We start from the raw sequence: 19,994 nt of genomic DNA, 5'->3' as shown, positions 1-19,994 counted from the left end.
AGAACAAAGGAGAGAGAAAGAGAGACAAGGGAAGAAAGGAATCTATAAGAGCCATTAATCAAAATGAAGACTAAAAGAGGAAAATTAAAAAAACTTACTAAGCAAAGCTATTGTTTCTCATCAATACCCAAGCATAAGTTTCCATCTAGGTTTCAAAAGATAAGGAATCTCTTAGGTAAACCCAGAGTGCTTACCAAGCTTTAAAATCCCAATCTAAAAACAAAAAGGAAGATAACAAAGTAGAAAATAAGAAAAAGAAATGCGAGAGTGAGAATTATTTAAGTTAATTATTAAAAGCAAAAGAAACACTAATGCTAACCAAGCAAACAAAAGATAAACCAATGCAAATATAAGGAAAAAAACTAGTATGGGTATGGCAGCTCTTATATAATCGAGCACCCGCCGGTTAATGGAGTTTTAGCGTCGCAAGCTGGAAGCTTGGGGCCTAAGACAAGTCCCGCATGCATGAATCTGTTAGGGTCTTGGTATCTTCTCCGCTCTCTAGTCAGTTATGGAGCAACGAGTCCACACTTGAGGTGGCACCAAATACATGATGGGGGAAAAGAGTTCTCCATGAGATGTCTTGTGGGCATAAGTGCCTCATACAACAAAGTCAGCTCTCAAAACAAAACAAAACTAACACAACTACACAAAACTTTTTTGCAAATGAAGATAATTTTTGGAGCAAACGCTTATATAAGAAATCACGAACTAGTGCAAAGGTATCCAAGGTATCATGCAATCAAGAACAACATTTATGGTTTACACGCAAATGCCCCTCCCCCCCAGACAAAAACTGCCTGATAAGAGTTCTTTCATGCATGAAGGTAATGCAGATTTAAAGGATGGGAAAAATACAAATTGGAATCGTTAGCACATGGGACAATCTTGTGTGTGAAAGAGTATGAAGCAAATTTGCAATCCCTTGTTCTCTTGATGTAAAGAAGTGCATCCCTCCCACGCAGGGATAAAATTAGGACTGAGATATGTTATCATCATTGGAAAGCTTAGTTGTCACCCTGGTTAATAATTCCAGAACAAATTAGGCTATGCAAAGCATATGGTTTTTTACAAATACACCTCCATCTACTGAAATTATCAGCATTCTTGCACATTGGCATTTATGTTCGACATACTGAACATTCTAATTCAACAGAATGCTACCTATACCAAAACAAATTTGCATAGTCCTCTCATATGTGCTGTACCATTTGAGCCACAATGAAGTTGTGATGACATGACCACCTTGTCATGAACCCCAAACACCACGAGCTGTAGCAATCTTTGAATCTGATCTAGAGCTGAGCTCCCAAAGAATCCGTGCAAATGTATCAGATAACCTGGCATCGAGGAAAGCAAGCTCTGCAAAGGTGTGTTCATACGCAAGCAAAAGAGATCTGTTTTGTGGTTCTGAAGCCAAGCTTTCCAATGTAAGTGCCGCTTTGCGGCAAACTTCAGATAGCGGATGAGGAGATTGAATAATTCTAACTAATCTTCCAATGGCCCTGGAAAGAATTTAATGAAAGAAAGTACATTAGTCACCACCGGACAAAAGTGAAAGAACAAGCTTCCATGGTCAAGATTTTAGAAACAATATTAAAAACAAGAATCGGATAAAAGAATTAGAGACTTCATGAGGCAACAAACTACTAATTGAAGAGGCACCAAAGAAATCATAGGGAGGCAGAACTTGAGGCCTGCTATTATCTGGATATACACTCTTTCAGATTGGCACATCAATCACCAAATTCCTTCAGGATAGCATGCAAGTATGTGTTAGTACCAGCGTTCACTGGCCAGCCGAAGACGACAGTCCATATTGACTTCTGCAAAGTTGTAGAGTGCTGCAACTGCTGCTGCCTGTGCATCTGCACCAGGCATGCTCAACAAATCCACTAACCGCTTGTATATCTGCCACAAAAAGGTAAATCTTTAGAAAAGAAAACACAGGTACAACATGACCAGGAATTCTTATTTGGTACTACAATGATCAGTTTGAGATCAGCTTCAAGGATCACTTTCGTAATTGAAATTGCATTTGACTAATTTATATGATTAAAACACCTGAGGTATGCAAGGAAGAAGAAAAGGTTCATTATCTGGGTTTACAACAAGTCTTCCTAGCAACTCTGCAGCAGAGCAGTGCCAAGCCTTTACAGGTGACTCCAACATCTGGACTATTGCCTCAACTGCCCGTTTCTCTCTGCTTGAATCCACACCAGAAAACAACCACTCTTTATGATGCACCACAGGTCAACAAGTGGAAAAACTTATGACAAAACACAGAACAGGTGTGATATACACATATATGTAACCCAGACTAGTGTTGAGTTTTTGTTTACAGACGTAAGGCTTCACGTTCGACAATAAATGCATATGGTTCCAACTTCATCATAAACAGACCCGAAGACAGTCCCCACTCAAAATAAGAATTTTCAGAGGGGATGGCAATGAAATGATTTTACTTATAAAGCCCAAACTAGAAGTAAAAATTCAACATGAAACGGATATCCATCACTGTGAATCAATTGAGGCATCCCACTTTGGATACCTACGTTATTCGATTTTGTGCTTCATTAGTCCGCTCCAGAAATGTGCGTAAATTCAGGTAAGGTGCCAGATTAACAATTGTTTCAACAGCATTTGTCACTAGTTCCTCGTCCTCTGAAATAAACAAAGCACAGAGTCACAGTTTGTATGACTGACCAAGGTTTTAACACACATGGCCCATGCTAAACTTCCCAAAGTATGTAATTAATCTTCAACTTTATCATGGACTTTGATTACCAGAGACTCATGATCAACATGCATGCCCAGCAGGACAAAACAACAAGCTTCAGAACAAGATTAACATATCCCCAACAGTACAATTGATGTGCATACATAAGAGAGGGAAATATTCAAACCATAATGACAGCTTGTGCATGTTCCACACAATTAAATTAGCAAACTCAAACAAGACTAAGATCAAAATTTGATAGCAGCATAAGAATGATGTTTCACATATAACCTTGACTAGATAAGTAGCTGTGCTGGAGTCTCCGCCCATAGCCACCTCAGTCCTTGCGTATGATCGTGGCTTAAACTGATTGTGGAGTTCCCAAAGTCCCTGCCCAAGGAGATTCCTCTAGAGACCCTAGGCGGTGGCAAGTTCAGATAGAGGTTCGAGGTCTTTGGCCTCCCAAGATAGTGCCTAAGGAGCAAACAGATGGGGCACTTGGCAAGCACTTGCCCTCACAGGCAGTGCAGGTCGTGCCTCCCCTCACCTGCAGCCTCGACCAAGACGGCATTTGGAGAGGCGAAAGGATAGACCTCCCCACACAGACAGACAGCAACAAGAGTCTCAGACACCTTGGGTTGAGCCATCCAAGGGGGGTTAGACAAAGAAGCTTGGCAAGAGATCCACAAAGAACCAAAGACGCCGTGCATGCCGAAGATAGCAGGCAAGCACGAGGCCCCCACCAACCGCCCCCAACCCACGAGCAGCAAGCAAATAGGGTCCGCTCGGGATGACCTTCGTCACCTGAATCAACCTTCTTTGATCCCTCAGCACCATAGGGTTCCCAAGACTCCATGGGGGCCATACACAAGAAAGGTGCCCATCTCCTCCTATCTCCAAAACCCCTCACCCCTGTGCCCCCACCCCCATCTTCTTCTCCCACCACCCACCTACTGAGGATTCATCTCATATCATATTCATAATGTGGATAGCACTAACACACAAAAATGCTAAAAAGGCATAAAGGTTGAAAACCTTAATCCCAACACTATATATTCATACTTTTCAACTAATATAATGTACAGGTAGTTGTTTGTGGTGAGCTCTCAAGTTTTGTCCTCTTTCCTCATCTCCACTCTCGCTCGCTCTTCATATATGTTCATGGTATCAGAGCTCCCTTGCCTTCCACTAAGTGATCCTTGTGAGAGTGTGAGAGGGATTGAGATTGAAAGTTCTCTTTCAATGTTCTTGAGTGTTCACCTTGAGAGTTCATTTTCGTTATTGAAAGATTTTTGCTTGAAAATTTTGAGAGTTCTCCTATATTCTTCCTATTGAGAGACTATCTTTGTTTTTTGAAAGGGAGTATTAGTTGTTAGAAAGAGATATATTCTATTTTTGATCGAGAGTGAGAGAGTAGCTCTAACCTCTAGCAACTCAACCTATCAGCAAGAAGCAATACTTCTACAACAAACGTTGCAAAACGACATATCTACAAAGTTTTCAACCTGTTTACTATAGTAAGTCTGCATACTGCACGAGCATACACGTCAAGTAAGCAAGAAGCTACAACATCACAAAGTAGCAAGCAACATCTGATATAAAGAACACAACAACTACAACCACACACAGCATGACTCAGTAGTAAAGTCTCAAACACAAAGACAACATTAATGGACCACAGCTCATGCGACGCAAGCAAACAAAAGTACTAGACAATTACATGCGACGCAGAACACAACCACCTACGTAACGCAACTCAAGTCAACAGCACCAACCAACGACATGGTAGCGTAGGCCATAGGCAAATGTGCCCCTCACAGTTGGCCATGGGTGTGTGAGTGGGTGGTAAAGTGCTTTTGGGAGAGGGGGGGGTGACAACATACAGCAACTCCAACACAGCAAACAACCAAGCAAAGCAGCAGTTCCACCAAGCACACAACACAGCAAACGACTAGATAACTCAAACGACTCGAGGAACTTCTACGTGGACACGACTCAGACCACAACAACCAAGAAAGGCTTAACTCACGCAGCAAGCAGCAGCATGCAACAACACAGAAGTCTAACACCCAAGGAGGGGAGAGACTACAACAACACATACACGATAGATAGCATTACAACGAAGACCAACACAGAATTCAAAAAACAACGTATCTTCAGACAACGGAATCTCGTCAAGGCAAATCTGACCGACAACATCCACAATCCTCCTCCAACCACACACAAGCTACTCCTGATGATAGTCGATGAGGCCACACGGCAGTATACTCACACACAAGTTATGTTAGGTCAACACAAGCTACAATCGGTTAAGCCTCTTCTTCGACCCAGCACATTAAAAATAAGCTAAGAAAAGAAACTATTTCTTGCTTTTCATCGCTACGACAGTTGTCGTAGCACATAATAGCATAGATTAGTATATCTCATCGGAAATTCAACTCCACAAAGCCCATTAAGCCCTTGTCCAAACTCACCCAGCTAGTTCCCATCGGAGTCAGCCCCTAGCGCACATGTAGTTTCACACTCATTACATATCCCGAAACTCAAGCATCTACAGTACAGTCTGAAAATTAACAGTATTCAGAGATATTGGAATTGTATCAGTGGGCGAATTACACCTTGCACTTCACATGTCTTAATTGTAAAACCTTATCGACTACTTTTCTGGCATTTTGTGCACACATTCCAGCCTTGTAAAGCCTCGCAGGCTATTCTCGGCATCTGTTGCCACATCAAGCCTTGTAATAACAAATTGGATTACACTGTAATTTCTATCTTCACCAACAGCAGATTGCAACTGACACAAGCAACATTTTCACAAGTGCTTTGAGTACTTTTTGCATCATGTCTAGCCTAGCAACCTCAATTTGGAGGCACATGCTAAGCTAGACAATTCCAACTACGGTACTTGGAAGTATCGGATAAAGACCATACTTGTTCTATAAGAGAGGGTAGAATACGTAGATGGTGGTGTAGACCCATCTGGTGGCGACCCCACAGCAAATCCTGCCATTGCCCAAGCACAGGCTGAATGGGATAAGAAACGCAAGTATGCCTATCAATTGACCAAGTAGAATGTTTGAGATGTCCCTAGCAAGAGAAATACTTATGGAAAACACATTTCCATAACACCGATGCAGACTACCAAATCAGTTTGCCTTCCCTAGGAAACCTAGTTTCCTCAAAGGGTAAAAAATCCAGGAGAAGTAAGCCACAAACACCAAATTCACTCTCCTAAATTCAGCCAATTAACAGCCCCACCTGTTCAACATGTCACACTCTTCCTTGCTCCAAAACTCTCCCCTCTTTGTGGAGCTTATAAGAAAGAACATTATATATCGCTCCTAAAAATAATGGGGATCTAATAGCACAATCATGTTGATCGATAACTTGAAATAACTACACATGCCAACAGAACTACAATGGTGACACGATGCCGAGGTTGACAAACACGTGCACGTGTAATCTCCTATGAAGCCCCAAACCTGTCAATGCTGCTGTCAGAAAAAAGTAAAGAGGCCAGAAAAGCAACTCTGCATTAAAGCCTTAGTCTTTGAAACTGTGATATCATTTTGACGAAAGGATCAGACAAGACACAGTTATCTATAGGCATGCATAAAAATGAAATTTCCAAGCACTGTGCCGTACCTAATGGCGCAAACCTGAATGCAATCAGCAGAAGATATGAAACCACAGTTTTGAAATCATACACACAAAATAGGAGCTCAGCTTTTCAGCGTCACATCAAAAAACACACATACAGATTTGAGTGGAGCCCACATTCTACCATGCATAACACCAAGCAAATGCCATGAACATTGCAACAATTTTAACCTGGTTTGCTGGTTTATGATCTATTTTAGCACATACATACACATGTGCACACACACTTACACAAACTTACCACTATGGTGGTCTTCCATGCATTGGATGAGAGTTTCCAAACAGTGACGATGCTGGGCCATGAAAATTTCATTTTCAGGCATAAACGAAAAATTACGAATGACATTTGATGCCGCCACAGCACATAATTGCCTCTCAGCACGACCCTCTTCATCCAGATTGAAAAGTCCTTCCTCATCAAACCAGCAATCCACTCCTTTTCTCAGCCCATCTCTGTCTGTTGTACCATCATCAGCACTGAAGCCTTCTTGCATCAACCTGAAAATTTTAAAAACAATTTTAACAAGGGCTTACACCGTCCTTACATGACACTATAACCGTAAACTGCACATGTAAACGATCCTACATGAAGCTAGGAGCCTCTTAAAACTGTAGTTAATAGCATGTAAAATTGCATGCCCACTAAAAGCATTCCTAAAAGTCCGCATCAATAGTATTTATGACCATTATAGTTGTCATTATTCAAGATGTTAGCATTTTATGTCAATGAAAACCAATGCAATTGTAGAAACTTCTGAAACCCAATTCTAAATCAATCACAAACTTTCATATATCCCACCTGACAGATTCGCATGTTTCCTTTGGCACCTACACAGCCTGATATGGGCTAGAAACCCTTACGTTGCATGCAGGCTGTCTTTCACTTGCGAGGCAACATTTCTGCTCTTCAAGAGTCTGTGTGTGCATGCAAGCGGGCCGGGGGCGGGGGGGGGGGGGGGGGGCGCACATGGTGTGCACACCACGTATGTGTGGGTGTAGGTGCATGTGTGTGTGTGTGTGTGTGTGTGTGTGTGTGTGTGTGTGTGTGTTGCATTACATTGGAAATTATAACATTACATTGGTCACTGCTAAATTATAACAATAATTCTAACACCCCCCTGCAATGCCAATGTCATGTACAAGGAAATGATCAATCACCAAAAGGAGATAAGTTCAGGGCACTGCGAAATGCCTCAAACTTTTCACGTGGAAGTGCTTTGGTGAAAATGTCTGCAACATTGTCATGTGTTGACACATAGATCATATTGATCTCTCCTGCATGCAACTTCTCTCTGACGTGGTGATAGTGAACCTCAATGTGCTTCGTGCGAGCATGAAACACAAGATTCTTTGCCATTGCAATAGCACTCTACCTATCAGTGAGAATTGGAGAAGGACCCTCCAATGAAACATGAAGATCAGCAAATAAACGACGCAGCCAAACACATTCAACTGTCGCTGTGAAAGCTGCCCTGTACTCAGCTTCACATGAGGAGGTAGCCACTGTAGACTGTTTCTTGCTTAACCAAGAAATACAAGCTTTGCCCAAAAAGAAACAATTGCCACTTGTGGACTGCCTAGTGTCATAGTCTCCAGCCCAATCTGAGTCACTGTAGACATGCATCTGCAAGTCACACAGGGAGGGGGGGCGCACATGGTGTGCACACCACGTATGTGTGGGTGTAGGTGCATGTGTGTGTGTGTGTGTGTGTGTGTGTGTGTGTGTGTGTGTGTGTGTGTGTGTTTTATAATGACAACTGGATTTCACCAAAAAAAGAGGATGTGTGTAACATAAGAAAGGGAAAGGGGACAATAGGGGGACTTTGTGAGTTGGAGAGGGAGAGAGAGCAGAGTGTGAGAGCAGGAGAGCAAGAGAGTAGGAGAGTGAGAGCTGAAAGCAATAGTTGCAATAGAAGAGTGTAGTACAACTGAAGAGTGGGATAGGTTTTGTCTAAGTGACAAAACCTTATCCTTCACTAACCGCAGTTAGTGAACTAACATGTCAAAAGTGATCTGCAATTCAGCTTTAAAATCTGTAATATTATCCTCATTTGACCCTGTGAGCAGTAAGTCATCTACATAAAGAATGATGACTAAAATATCCCCCCCATCCTTCTTGATGTAGAGGGTGCTCTCAGTTGGACTATTGTGTAGCCCCTTGCTCGTCAGAAAGGCATGAATTTTGGCATACCATGCACGTGGGGCTTGTTTCAGCCCATACAAAGCTTTATTCAGCTTGCATATTTGATGTGCATTCCCTGAAATTTCAAAGCCCGGAGGTTGTTTGACATAAACCTCTTCCAACAAGTCTCCATTAAGGAAGGCTGTTTTAATGTCCAATTGATGAACATTCCATTCAAAATTTGCAGCCATGGCTATAACTGACCGGATGGTTGTCATTTTGGATGTAGGAGCAAAAGTCTCCTCATAGTCTATGCCCTTTTTCTTAGCATATCCTACTAAAAGAGCTCCCTCCATGTGCCTTACTGCACTACGAGTTCTGCCAGGTAATGGAGCATTAATTTTACTCTCCCTGAGAGTTTGTAACAGCCAATTTAGAACTGTTTTTGCTGCATGTATATCTACAATTTCTTGCTGAACAACCTCTTCCACTGCTTGTGGAGGTGGTAAGACATCATGTGGCTGAATCGGAGCATGTGGAGATATCTGTAAAGTGTGATTTGCATCAGATATATCAGCAGGGGAACCCAAGGCAATGGATAGTAATCCCTCAAAGACATCATCCGAAGAAGTAGGCATATCAAATTCAGCTTGAGTGTGAGCTGAATTTTCTGAAAATACAACATCTCTACTGACAATAATCTTGCGTGTGACAGGATTGTAGAGACGGTAGCCCTTGCTCTTTGCACTGTACCCAACAAAAATGCATTTGATTGCCTTATCAGACAACTTATGCCGAAACTCAACGGGCACATGAGCATATGCAAGGCATCCAAAAACACGAAAATGATCCACAGAAGGCTTTCTCCCTTTCCAAACTTCATAGGGAGTCTTGGTCTTCAAAGCTTTTGTGGGAACCCGATTCAAAACATAATTGGCACACATGAGACCTTCAAGCCAAAATTTGTGAGGCAATCTTTTGCTTTTTAGCATGCATCTATCCATCTCCATTAGAGTACAATTTTTCCTCTCAGCTTTGCCATTTTGCTGAGGGGTTAGCCTCATTGTAAGCTGATGTGCAATGCCCTTGTCTTTTAAAAATGCATCAAAATCTGCAGATAAATACTCCCCTCCTCTATCTGTGCGTAATGTCTGTATCTTGAGTCCTGATTCATTCTCAACCATGGCTGCAAAGTGTTTGAAAACCATAAACATTTCTGATTTGCGTTTCAGCCCATAAACCCAAGTGTAGTTGGAGTAGTCATCTATAAAAGTGACAAAGTAAAGATGACCACCCAATGATGGAGTCCTCATGGGACCACAGACATCACTATGTATAAGCTATAAATTTCGAACAGCTTTTACTGATCCATCCTTCTTGAAAGGAAATCTGTGGATTTTACCAAGAAAGCACCCTTTACAGGCATGTGGAGGACGTGTTTCAAGAGGAGGCAATGCATTAACCATAGCATGTTTTTGAAGTGTCATCAAGCTGCCATAATGCATGTGTCCATATCTGGCATGCCATAACTCCGCATTCTGCATAGCAGCAGTAGGAGTGGAAACTGCAAGAGCATGTGCTAGTCTTTTCTCATACATGTCAAGCTGAAAAAGACCACGTAACAAAGTGCCAGACAATCTCAAGGCATAGTCATTCTCTCTGTCATGGACTGCACACTTGTCATCTTCAAAAATGACCTGAAATCCAGCTCTGTTAAGAGTGGACACTGAAAGTAGATTTTTTGTGATACCAGGCACATACAAGACATCATAAATTTTGAATGTTGAGCCATCAATGGCTGTAAGTTCAACTTCTCCTATACCACAAAGTGAATAGGAGTTGGCACATGTGACCTTTTTACCAACGGGAGGTGGATGCAGAGATGTGAAAAGACACTTCCTGGAAGTGATATGCTTTGAGGCACCGCTATCAAAATACCATGTATTTTGTGTCTCATTGACACTGAAAGCTGATGCATCCTTGGAAGAATCATAGCTGCATGTCCAAAAAGCACCTTGACCACCTTGACCACCGATGATGTAGGTCAAGGGGTTCTAGTGTCTTGGTCTTTCTATTTGTCTACAGTCAGTCTTCTGTCTATCTAGTCTTGTCTGTCTGTCTATAAATCTGACTCATACTTGAGCAACCAATTTACTCAACTTGGGCTTTGTCAATAAACCCAAAAAAATTGCCATCATCAGCTTCATTTAATACTTGAAAAATAACAGTTACATTTTGGGTACTCAGAAGGCAGAATGATGCAAAAAATACCAACCTCAAAGCAGTTACGGAGCCTCATTTAATCCATACCTCAAGAATGCAACCAACAATACAGGATGATGCAGAAAATAGTGACCTCAGACAAAATGAACTCCTTAAATCACATAAAGAGAAAAACTAATAAGCTTCAATTGTTTCTGTACCTGAGGCGTACAAGTGGATCGTTTGGGTTCGATGTTTCATATTCAAAGCCAAATCCAGAAAAGACACAATTTGCGCCTAACAAGCGAGGCCTGGAAAGTTTTCCTGATTCCCTTGGGTTTGAAATATTGCGCCAATCATCAACCTTTACTGGACAAATCCCACAACAGGAAATCAAAACTCTGAAAGAAATTTTTGACTTCAGTAGCATGGAAAACGAATGCCTTCCTTACTGGAAGGGTCACATCTTTCATATAACACATTCAATCAAACATAGGCTACTATATTACAAAGCCCTCACATATAAGCTGCAACAATACATTGCACTTTGTAAGATTTGTAGAAGAAGATCACATAAGTGTAAGCAAAACCAAAGAGATGGTGGTCAGCGCAACATGAGACACCAAGATGTACATCGAACTAGCATTCATTATCACACATGAACTTATATGTTGGGGTAAAGGCACATTGCCAACCTTTCATTAAAGATAGGACACCTATGACTGTCTTAAGACAGTCATAGGGTAAACCTAATCCTAATAAAAAACAAATGAGTTTGTGGTGTGGCTCATCACTTCACACCCACACACCTTGAGTCTTCACTCTCTCTCACTCTCTTGTGCTTGCTCTTCTTCCCCCTTCAGTCCCTTTCAACTGGTATCAGAGCAAGGTTTCCCTTCTACCCTTGACCAGCCACCTTATCCCTCGACCTCTACCTAGCCAGCGCCGTACGGACGTAAGTCGTCCGTACAACCGTACGGACGAACTTCGAGCGGCACGGATCTGATCAGGGCGCAAGCGCGGGCATCGAGCGTGGGCACGGGAGCAGCGCGGGCGCGGGCGCGGGCACGGGTTGTGGCGCGGGTCGCGGGCTGTACAGCAGCTGCTGACAGCAGCAGGGCGGCGCTGCGTCACACCAGCAGCTGCACAGCAGCTGCTACAGCTGCATAGCAGCTCTCACCTGTCGTACGGACTGTCGTACAGTCGTACGGACGACGCCGCCACACCTGCAGGGAGTTACATCACGGCAAACCTTTCGACATTTTTTGTTTTCCCTTTTTCTGGGATTCCGTACACTGCGCAGGTACAGGAAGTACAGCAGGCGCAGATTGTTTTTTTTTGTTTGGGGAAGAAAGAGAGGTGAAAGCGCATTCTGCTCTTCATTCCTCTTGATTCAGGGTCATTTTTCAGTTCACAAAACTGTGTTATCTTGACAGTACAGCAAGTACTTTCATTCATCTCGTGCTTGAGGTGAAGAGAACCACAGTGTGTGGTTGATTGCACAGCTATTTTGTTCTGGGAAGGTAATGCCTTGATTTTGCAAAAGGACATATGCTTTTACTGGGTTTGAATCTCAGTTCACAGGTGAGCAGATCATAGGGCTTTTGCCCGGAAGGTGATGCATTGTATGCCTTGAGGCAGTGTGGTGCCAGAGAGCACACATTTGTCTTGATTTCCACAGTGTCGAGGTGACATTTTCTTGCAGGTCACATTTCTTGTGCCACACTCAGAGAACCTCAGTTGAGCCACGCTTGGCCAGGGCGCATCGAGTTTACTCGGTCCCTAACTGTCCATCGTTGACAGTGCTCAAAAGGTTCCTCATTGAGTGTTTGTACGTTGGGATCTGTGTATGTCATTTCTACACAGGGCAGTATATGCATTACATTGGTGGATGGTTTTGTCAGAGAGATTTTCATATTGCGTGCTACCTCAGTGTTGAGGTGTTCTCCACTTGGTTCAGGTGTCAGATCAAGGGGCTTTTGCCCAGACTTTGTTTGATAGCACTTGGGTTATCGACAGAGATCTTCAGATGCATTTTCTCCCCTTGGTATAAGGGTGATTGCTTGGGATTTATCCCATTTTCTGTTGCAGGTTTTGTGACAGGCTGAAGTGTCATTTTTTTTGGGGGAGTTTACCAAGTGGTTTATGCATATTAACTCAGTGCAATACCTCATCTGAGGTGGGAGAAGTGATCAGTACAGTTAGTACATCAGGGTTTACAGCAGTGTTTGTGCTTTGTCAGATGATTATGCACTGTTAAGCACTTGTTGAGCAGCTGCAGCACTCTGAAATTACTGTTTTTATGCCTCTTTGAGCACGGTACAGTGTGTCAGAAGGTACAGTATTTGCAGGGTCATTTACTGTTTTGCTGCAGATTTTCCTGACAGTAAAAAACAGCACCATTGAGAGTGCTTCTGGCTCTTGAATAGAGCAGGTTTTTTCTGAGAAATCAGAATTTTTATTCAGTCCTTTTTTTACTTCCAGGCAGTCAGGTACTTTCCTTATCTGATATGGCATCAGGGGGAAGTGATTCTTCAATTCTGAACATAAAGAAACTGGAAGGAGCACACAACTATGCATTATGGGCAGAACAGTGCTTGAATGTACTTCTGTTAAAGAAGATTGCTAAGCCCATAAGGGTGAAGGGTGTCAAGCCATCTGACATGGCAGCTGATGACTGGGAAGAGCTTGATTTGTCCGCAAGGGCAGCTATCATGCTCACTATTTCAGACACTCTTGTGTTCAATGTTCAGGCTGAAAAGACCTCTTATGGTCTATGGCAAAGGCTAGAAGAATTGTATGCCCAAAAGAGCTCAGCCAGTAAGGTTTATTGGCTAAAGAAGCTGGTTGATCTTCGCATGAAGGAAGGTACAGCTATGACCTCACACTTGAGTGAGTTCAATGCCATCTTTACACAGCTGATTACACAGGGGTTGAATCTTGATGAGGAGTTCAAGGCTACTTTCTTATTGTGTACCCTCCCTGAGAGTTGGGACACTTTCAAGACCACCCTGTCTAATTCAAATGTCACTCTTATATATGCTGATGTAGAGAGCTCTCTCCTCATGGAGGAGATGAGCACGAAGAATAATGCGGGCAGCAAGTCTTCAAATGCTTTGCAGGTACAGGATAGAGGCAGGACTCAGCAGAAGGGGAGATCTGCTAGTAAGTCCAAATCCCGAAGTCAGTCCCGTGGTAAAAAGGAAATTGAATGCTTTTATTGTGGCAAGAAGGGACATGTGAAGTCTAAGTGCTTCGAGTTCATACGGGATCAGAAAGCCAAGAAGGCTGAAACAAAGGATGCAGGAAATGCAAGCAAAGGCAAAGGCAAGGCCAAGGCAGATGACTTGGATGCAGTGAATGTTGCAGCAGAGGACAGTGACAATGACATACATGATGTTTTATGCTCTTCTGCTGTAATAGCACATGCCTTGGTTATTGATGGTCACAACATGCACACCTCGCTCTTGGATTCAGGTGCCTCTTTTCATGTTACTCCTCATAGGGAGTGGTTTACTTCCTACACAGGTACTCATGGAGTTGTTCATCTTGGGAACAACTATGCATGTCAGATTGCAGGGATTGGTAGTATACAGATAGTATTTCCTGATGGACGCATATTCATGCTTGATGGTGTCCGCCATGTGCCGCAAATCAATAAAAATCTGATTAGCACTGGCTTATTGGATGACAGTGGTTACCACACCACATTTGGGGATTCCAAATGGGTGATTACTGATGGCCAGACTGTAGTGGCTGAGGGTTTTAAGAGTGATACCTTGTACCCTCTTTATGTTTCCAGTGTGGGTAATCATGTTGTTGCCATAACCGAGCTGCCAAAGGTTTCATTGTGGCATAGCCGATTGGGACACATGTCTGTTAAAGGAATGCAAGAACTGTCACATTTGGGTTATCTGCCGCCTCTTTCTTTTTCAGATTTGCCTACTTGTGATCATTGTATATTTGGCAAGCATTCTGTGACTCCTCATAAGAGGAGAACTCCCCAGAATAGAGCACCACTTGATCTAGTGCACACTGATTTGTGTGAGATGCCACAGTTATCACTAGGGGGTGCAAAATATTTTATTACTTTCATTGATGATGCCACACGCAAAGTGTGGGTCTATTTCTTGAAGCATAAGGGAGATGCCTTAGATGCTTTCAAGAAGTTTGTCGCTCAGGTTGAGAATCGGACAGGTCGCAGGCTGAAATGCCTCAGGTCCGATAATGGGGGTGAGTATGTGTCACATGCTTTTGTGCAGTTTTGCCAAGCTAAGGGCATCAAACAGGAACTCACAGCCCCTCATAATGCATCTCAAAATGGTGCAAGTGAGCGTATGAATCGAACTATTCAGGAGAAGGTTCGATGTATGTTGTCTTATGCTGCAATACCCCATGGTTTTTGGGCAGAAGCCGTGCAAACAGCAATTCACATTATTAACAGGTCGCCAAACAAGGCTTTGGAGTTGAAAGTGCCAGAGGAGGTGTGGTCTGGCAAGCCACCTTCATATAAGCACTTACGTGTATTTGGCTGCGAGTGCTTTGCTCATATACGCAAAGAACTTCGCACCAAACTGGATCCAAAGTCTATCAGATGCATCTTTATGGGTTATGGTGACGAAGGTGAAATGGGGTACAGGTTATGGGATCCCGTTAAACGGAAGATTATACGCAGCAATGATGTCATCTTTAAAGAGGATAGTGTACACAAGGAACCCGTGCAACCTGTGGAATACAGGAGGGTTATTTATGATGATGTTGGACAACAAAGAATGCCCATTTATATGCAGCAGCAGGCTGCTGCAGATCACCCTGTTCAAGAGGGTATACAGGCTGAAAATCAGCCAGATAATTTTGCCAATGATGCACCACTGGATATGCCAGCAGATGGGGCTGTAGAACAGCCAGATATGGTGGTACAGCCACCCGTCATGCATGAAGAACAGGCTGGACAGCAGCCTAATCTGGAACATCTTGTTAGGAGGAGCACCCGTGCACAACGGCCTCCTGCCAGGTTTGTTCCAAGAGCCAATAATGTGGCTGATTTTATCATGCTGACAGATTGTGGTGAGCCTTTCAGCTTCAAGGAAGCTATGGGAAGAACAGAGAAAAAGAAGTGGGAGAAAGCCATGCAGTCAGAAATGGACTCCCTACTTCAAAATGATACATGGGACTTGGTGCAGCTACCTGCACGCAGAAAGGTTTTGCCATGCAAGTGGGTTTACAAAGTCAAAGTGGATTCAAATGCTTTACCAAGGTATAAGGCCAGATTGGTTGCCAAGGGATTTAAGCAGGAGAAGGGCATTGACTTTGATGAGATCTTTTCCCCTGTAGTCAAGATGACTACTTTGAGAGCAGTGTTAGCTCTTGTTGCTCATGAAGACATGGATTTATGTCAAATGGATGTGAAGACAGCTTTTCTTCACGGAGATCTCCATGATGAGATCTATATGAGTCAGCCAGAGGGATATGCTGTTAAAGGGAAAGAGCAGCTTGTGTGTAAGCTCAAGAGGAGCTTGTATGGACTCAAACAGGCGCCAAGAGAATGGTACAAGAAGTTTGATACCTTCATGCAGTCCCAAGGGTATCATAGGTGTGAGACCGATCATTGCTTGTACACCAAACGGGCAAAGGATGGCAGTTTGATGCTACTCATTCTATATGTGGATGACATGCTTATTGCCAGTAAATCTCAGCATGAGATTAGTGCTTTGAAGAAACAACTGCATAAGTCTTTTGACATGAAAGACTTGGGTGATGCAAATCATATTCTTGGCATGCGGATTACTCGTGACAGGTCCAAGGGACTTTTGTTTCTGTCACAGAAAGAGTACATTGACAAAGTACTGCAGCGCTTTAAAATGGAGGGGGGGAAGTCTATTAGTACCCCGTTGCCTCCACATTTAAAACTCAGCAGTAAGGACAGCCCCAGATCAGATGATGATAAGGCTGAAATGGCCAAGGTTCCGTATGCATCTGCAGTTGGTTCTTTGATGTATGCCATGGTTGCCACTCGTCCGGATATTGCTTTTGCGGTGGGAGTCATCAGCAGGTATATGGCAAATCCAGGCAAGCGGCACTGGGAAGCAGTGAAAGGTGTCTTGAGGTATCTCAAGGGTACCAAAGACTTGTGCATATGCTATGGTAGGCAGGATGCATTGGTGCATGGTTTTACAGATTCAGACTATGCAGGGAATGCAGATAACCGGAAGTCTACTACCGGTTATATTTTCACATTTGCAGGAGGTGCTATATCATGGGTGTCTCGGTTGCAGAAATGTGTTGCACTGTCAACCACTGAAGCTGAATATGTTGCAGCCACTGAGGCCTGCAAGGAAGCAATATGGCTTACTCGGCTGGTGGGAGATTTGGGCATTACAGGAGATATGCCAGTTTTGCATTGTGATAGTCAGAGTGCTATCATGTTGGCAAAGAATCCGGTCTTTCATCAGAAGACCAAGCACATAGAAGTGAAATATCATTTCATCAGGGAGGTACTGGAAGACAAGCGACTTGAGCTTGTGAAAGTGCATACTGATGATAATCCTGCAGATTTGCTCACTAAGAGCTTGCCTACAGAGCGGTTTGCACATTGCCGCCACATCATGGGATTAGGATGAGACCATTCTTATTTTATGGTCTTGAATACAGTAACTGTATATTGCTGTAATTTTTATTCTTTTCTCCCCTTTAGGCACATTGGCCTTTAGGTGGGAGGTTGTTGGGGTAAAGGCACATTGCCAACCTTTCATTAAAGATAGGACACCTATGACTGTCTTAAGACAGTCATAGGGTAAACCTAATCCTAATAAAAAACAAATGAGTTTGTGGTGTGGCTCATCACTTCACACCCACACACCTTGAGTCTTCACTCTCTCTCACTCTCTTGTGCTTGCTCTTCTTCCCCCTTCAGTCCCTTTCATTATATACAACTCTTTCAGGGTGCATTAGCTAATCCAACATTAGCATTGTTACACAATTCATCCATTGATGCATTCATTTCTAACACCTTCATGCTTAATTTAAAAGAGACAAGCCATTCAAATTTGACGCACTCAAGCTTGGCGGTGATCTCAATGCTCATCCTCCCCTTCACAAATACTAGCAATTGTTTGCCCTTGAATAGGTTTCCAAACAAGATGATGGGGGATACACCATGTGTCTTTTTGAAGCATGATATGCAAGATTCTCTGAGAAATCAATATAAGTCTTGGTGTCACAAAACAAGTAAGTGTAGCCCTTCATAAGAGGTCGTCAAACCTTCCAAACACCACCATTGCCAAATACATTATAAAATAAACCCAAACCTTCCACAAACCACCATAATCGAATACACTCTGAGCTCCAAGACAACAAATTCCATGGCCAAAAATGAAATGGTAGGTGCACCAAGAACAACTGCTGTGCCCAAAGAGAAACAACAGCGTATTGTATCGTCAATGTCAGCAGCCCAATCTGTATCATAACAGCCTCACAATAAAAATTATCCATCTCTGGTATATTCCAACCCAAACCAAATACTATTTTCAATGTACCTCAAAATCTTCTTGGCTCCTTTCTTGTGAGATTCCCACTGCTGTAATGAAATCCATCCATTTCGTGACGACTCCAACCTCTGGTGATTGGGCATACCAAAATGATATCTTCCATTTTTACCTTGCTAGTCTTGAGCATTGCATGCTGGAAATTCATTCTATTCTGAAACTCTGCATAATTCTCCCTTGCAGACCTCATAAACCCTCCTTTACCCAACTGAACAGCCCACTACAGGAATCATTACCTTCATTGGACTCAATCTTGGCTGTGGTGTCACTCATGCTATTTTCTGAGCAGGGCAGGTCACCCATGAAAGGATCTAGATTTATAAAATCAGTCCTCCCTGCTTTGGCATACCAAAATGATATCTCCATGCTTACCTTGCTAGTCTTGAGCACCGCATGCTGGGAACTGATGTTATTCTGAAAGCCTGCATAATTCTCCCTCACAGAATCATAAACCCTCCTTTAGCCAATGAACAGCCTCCACACTGTTGTCACTGGAGGAATATTACTCTTATAGTCCATAGGTCTTTTACCCTTAGCATATTGATCCCCTTTTATCTTACAAAGTCCACACTCCACTCTCCTTTCATTTAAGGATGTTTCCCGTCTCAGCTTGATATCCTGCAAGACCTCCATTCAGCTTCTTACTTCTTGAATACCAAGACAATGGCACCTTCAGGTCAGGGCTGAAAGATGTTGAGGTTTGGCTGTGAAAATCTATGTTTAGCTATGTAATGGCAACAGGTGTCAAGAAGGTTGAACTGTGGTAGGGAGAGTAGGGAGCACACCGACACACACAACCAGGATAAGACACAAGAAGTGTGGGGATAAAATGTATGTGTGTGCCTCCCCTAGCACACAATGAAGCTTTTTATATGAAAGGATAAGGTTACAACACTAAGTACGGTGTACTTAGTGTACTTAACAAATAAAGTACTAAGTGTACTAACTATACTTGGGTGGCCATAGAGCCTTTACCCCAACAACCTCCCACTTAAAGGCAATATGCCCTCAAGTAAAAATAAATGAGGCTCAACCTATACCCATCAACTGTCGGCAATGTGCAAACCGCTCTGCAGGCAAGCCTTTTGTCAACAGATCTGCTGGATTATCATCTGTGTGAATCTTGACAAGCTGAATTAGCTTATTATCTATCACCTCCCTGATGAAGTGATACTTCACATCAATGTGCTTTGTCTTTGCATGAAAGACAGGATTGTGTGCCAACTGAATAGCACTCTGACTGTCACAATGCAACAATGGAATATCACCTGTAATGCCCAAATCTCCCACTAGCCGAGATAACCATAAGGCCTCCTTGCATGCCTCTGAGGCTGCAATATATTCAGCTATATATTCAGCTTCCGTAGTAGACAAGGCTATGCACTGCTGCATCCTTGACATCCATGACACCAGTGAATGTATAAACATAACCGGTAGTAGACTTCCGGTTATCGGGATGACCAGCAAAATCTGAATCCACATAACCATGCACCTTTGCATCTCGCTTGCCAAAGCATATGCACAACTCCTGTGTGCCCTTCAGGTATCTCATGATACCTTTCACTGCATTCCAATGCTTCTTGCCTGGATTTGCCATATACCTGCTAACCACTCCCACTGCAAATGCAATATCAGGTCTGGTAGCAACCATGGCAGACATGAGACTGCCACAAGCTGAAGCATACGGAATCTTGGCCATTTCAGCCCTATCAGCATCTGAGTGTGGGCTGTCCATTGCACTGAG

The 19,994-nt window shown here is 43.0% G+C and overlaps 1 protein-coding gene across 2 annotated transcripts in view; it reads right to left on the bottom strand.

Moving 5' to 3' along the window:
* Window positions 1-863: 863 nt before the first annotated feature.
* Window positions 864-19,994, bottom strand: part of LFR (ARM repeat superfamily protein) — a 46,468-nt gene continuing 27,337 nt past the window's right edge. The window contains exons 4-9 of one of the 2 annotated variants that reach the window (XM_087370112.1): window positions 10,928-11,070; window positions 6,624-6,880; window positions 2,556-2,664; window positions 2,065-2,206; window positions 1,784-1,911; window positions 864-1,505 (exon numbers count right to left, since the gene is read on the bottom strand). In XM_087370112.1, the coding sequence (XP_087226238.1) occupies window positions 1,250-1,505; window positions 1,784-1,911; window positions 2,065-2,206; window positions 2,556-2,664; window positions 6,624-6,880; window positions 10,928-11,070 (1,035 nt within the window). In that variant the 3' untranslated portion in view covers window positions 864-1,249. The remainder of the gene's footprint in view (window positions 1,506-1,783; window positions 1,912-2,064; window positions 2,207-2,555; window positions 2,665-6,623; window positions 6,881-10,927; window positions 11,071-19,994) is intronic. The other variant, XM_087370121.1, reaches the window with a different exon arrangement.

Source organism: Dipteris shenzhenensis, chromosome 3, assembly GCF_047967505.1.
Source record: "Dipteris shenzhenensis isolate YYH24624 ecotype China chromosome 3, Dip_SZ_1.0, whole genome shotgun sequence".
In the NCBI taxonomy this organism is placed as follows: Eukaryota; Viridiplantae; Streptophyta; class Polypodiopsida; order Gleicheniales; family Dipteridaceae; genus Dipteris; species Dipteris shenzhenensis.
This window is presented reverse-complemented; position numbering and strand designations above follow the sequence as displayed.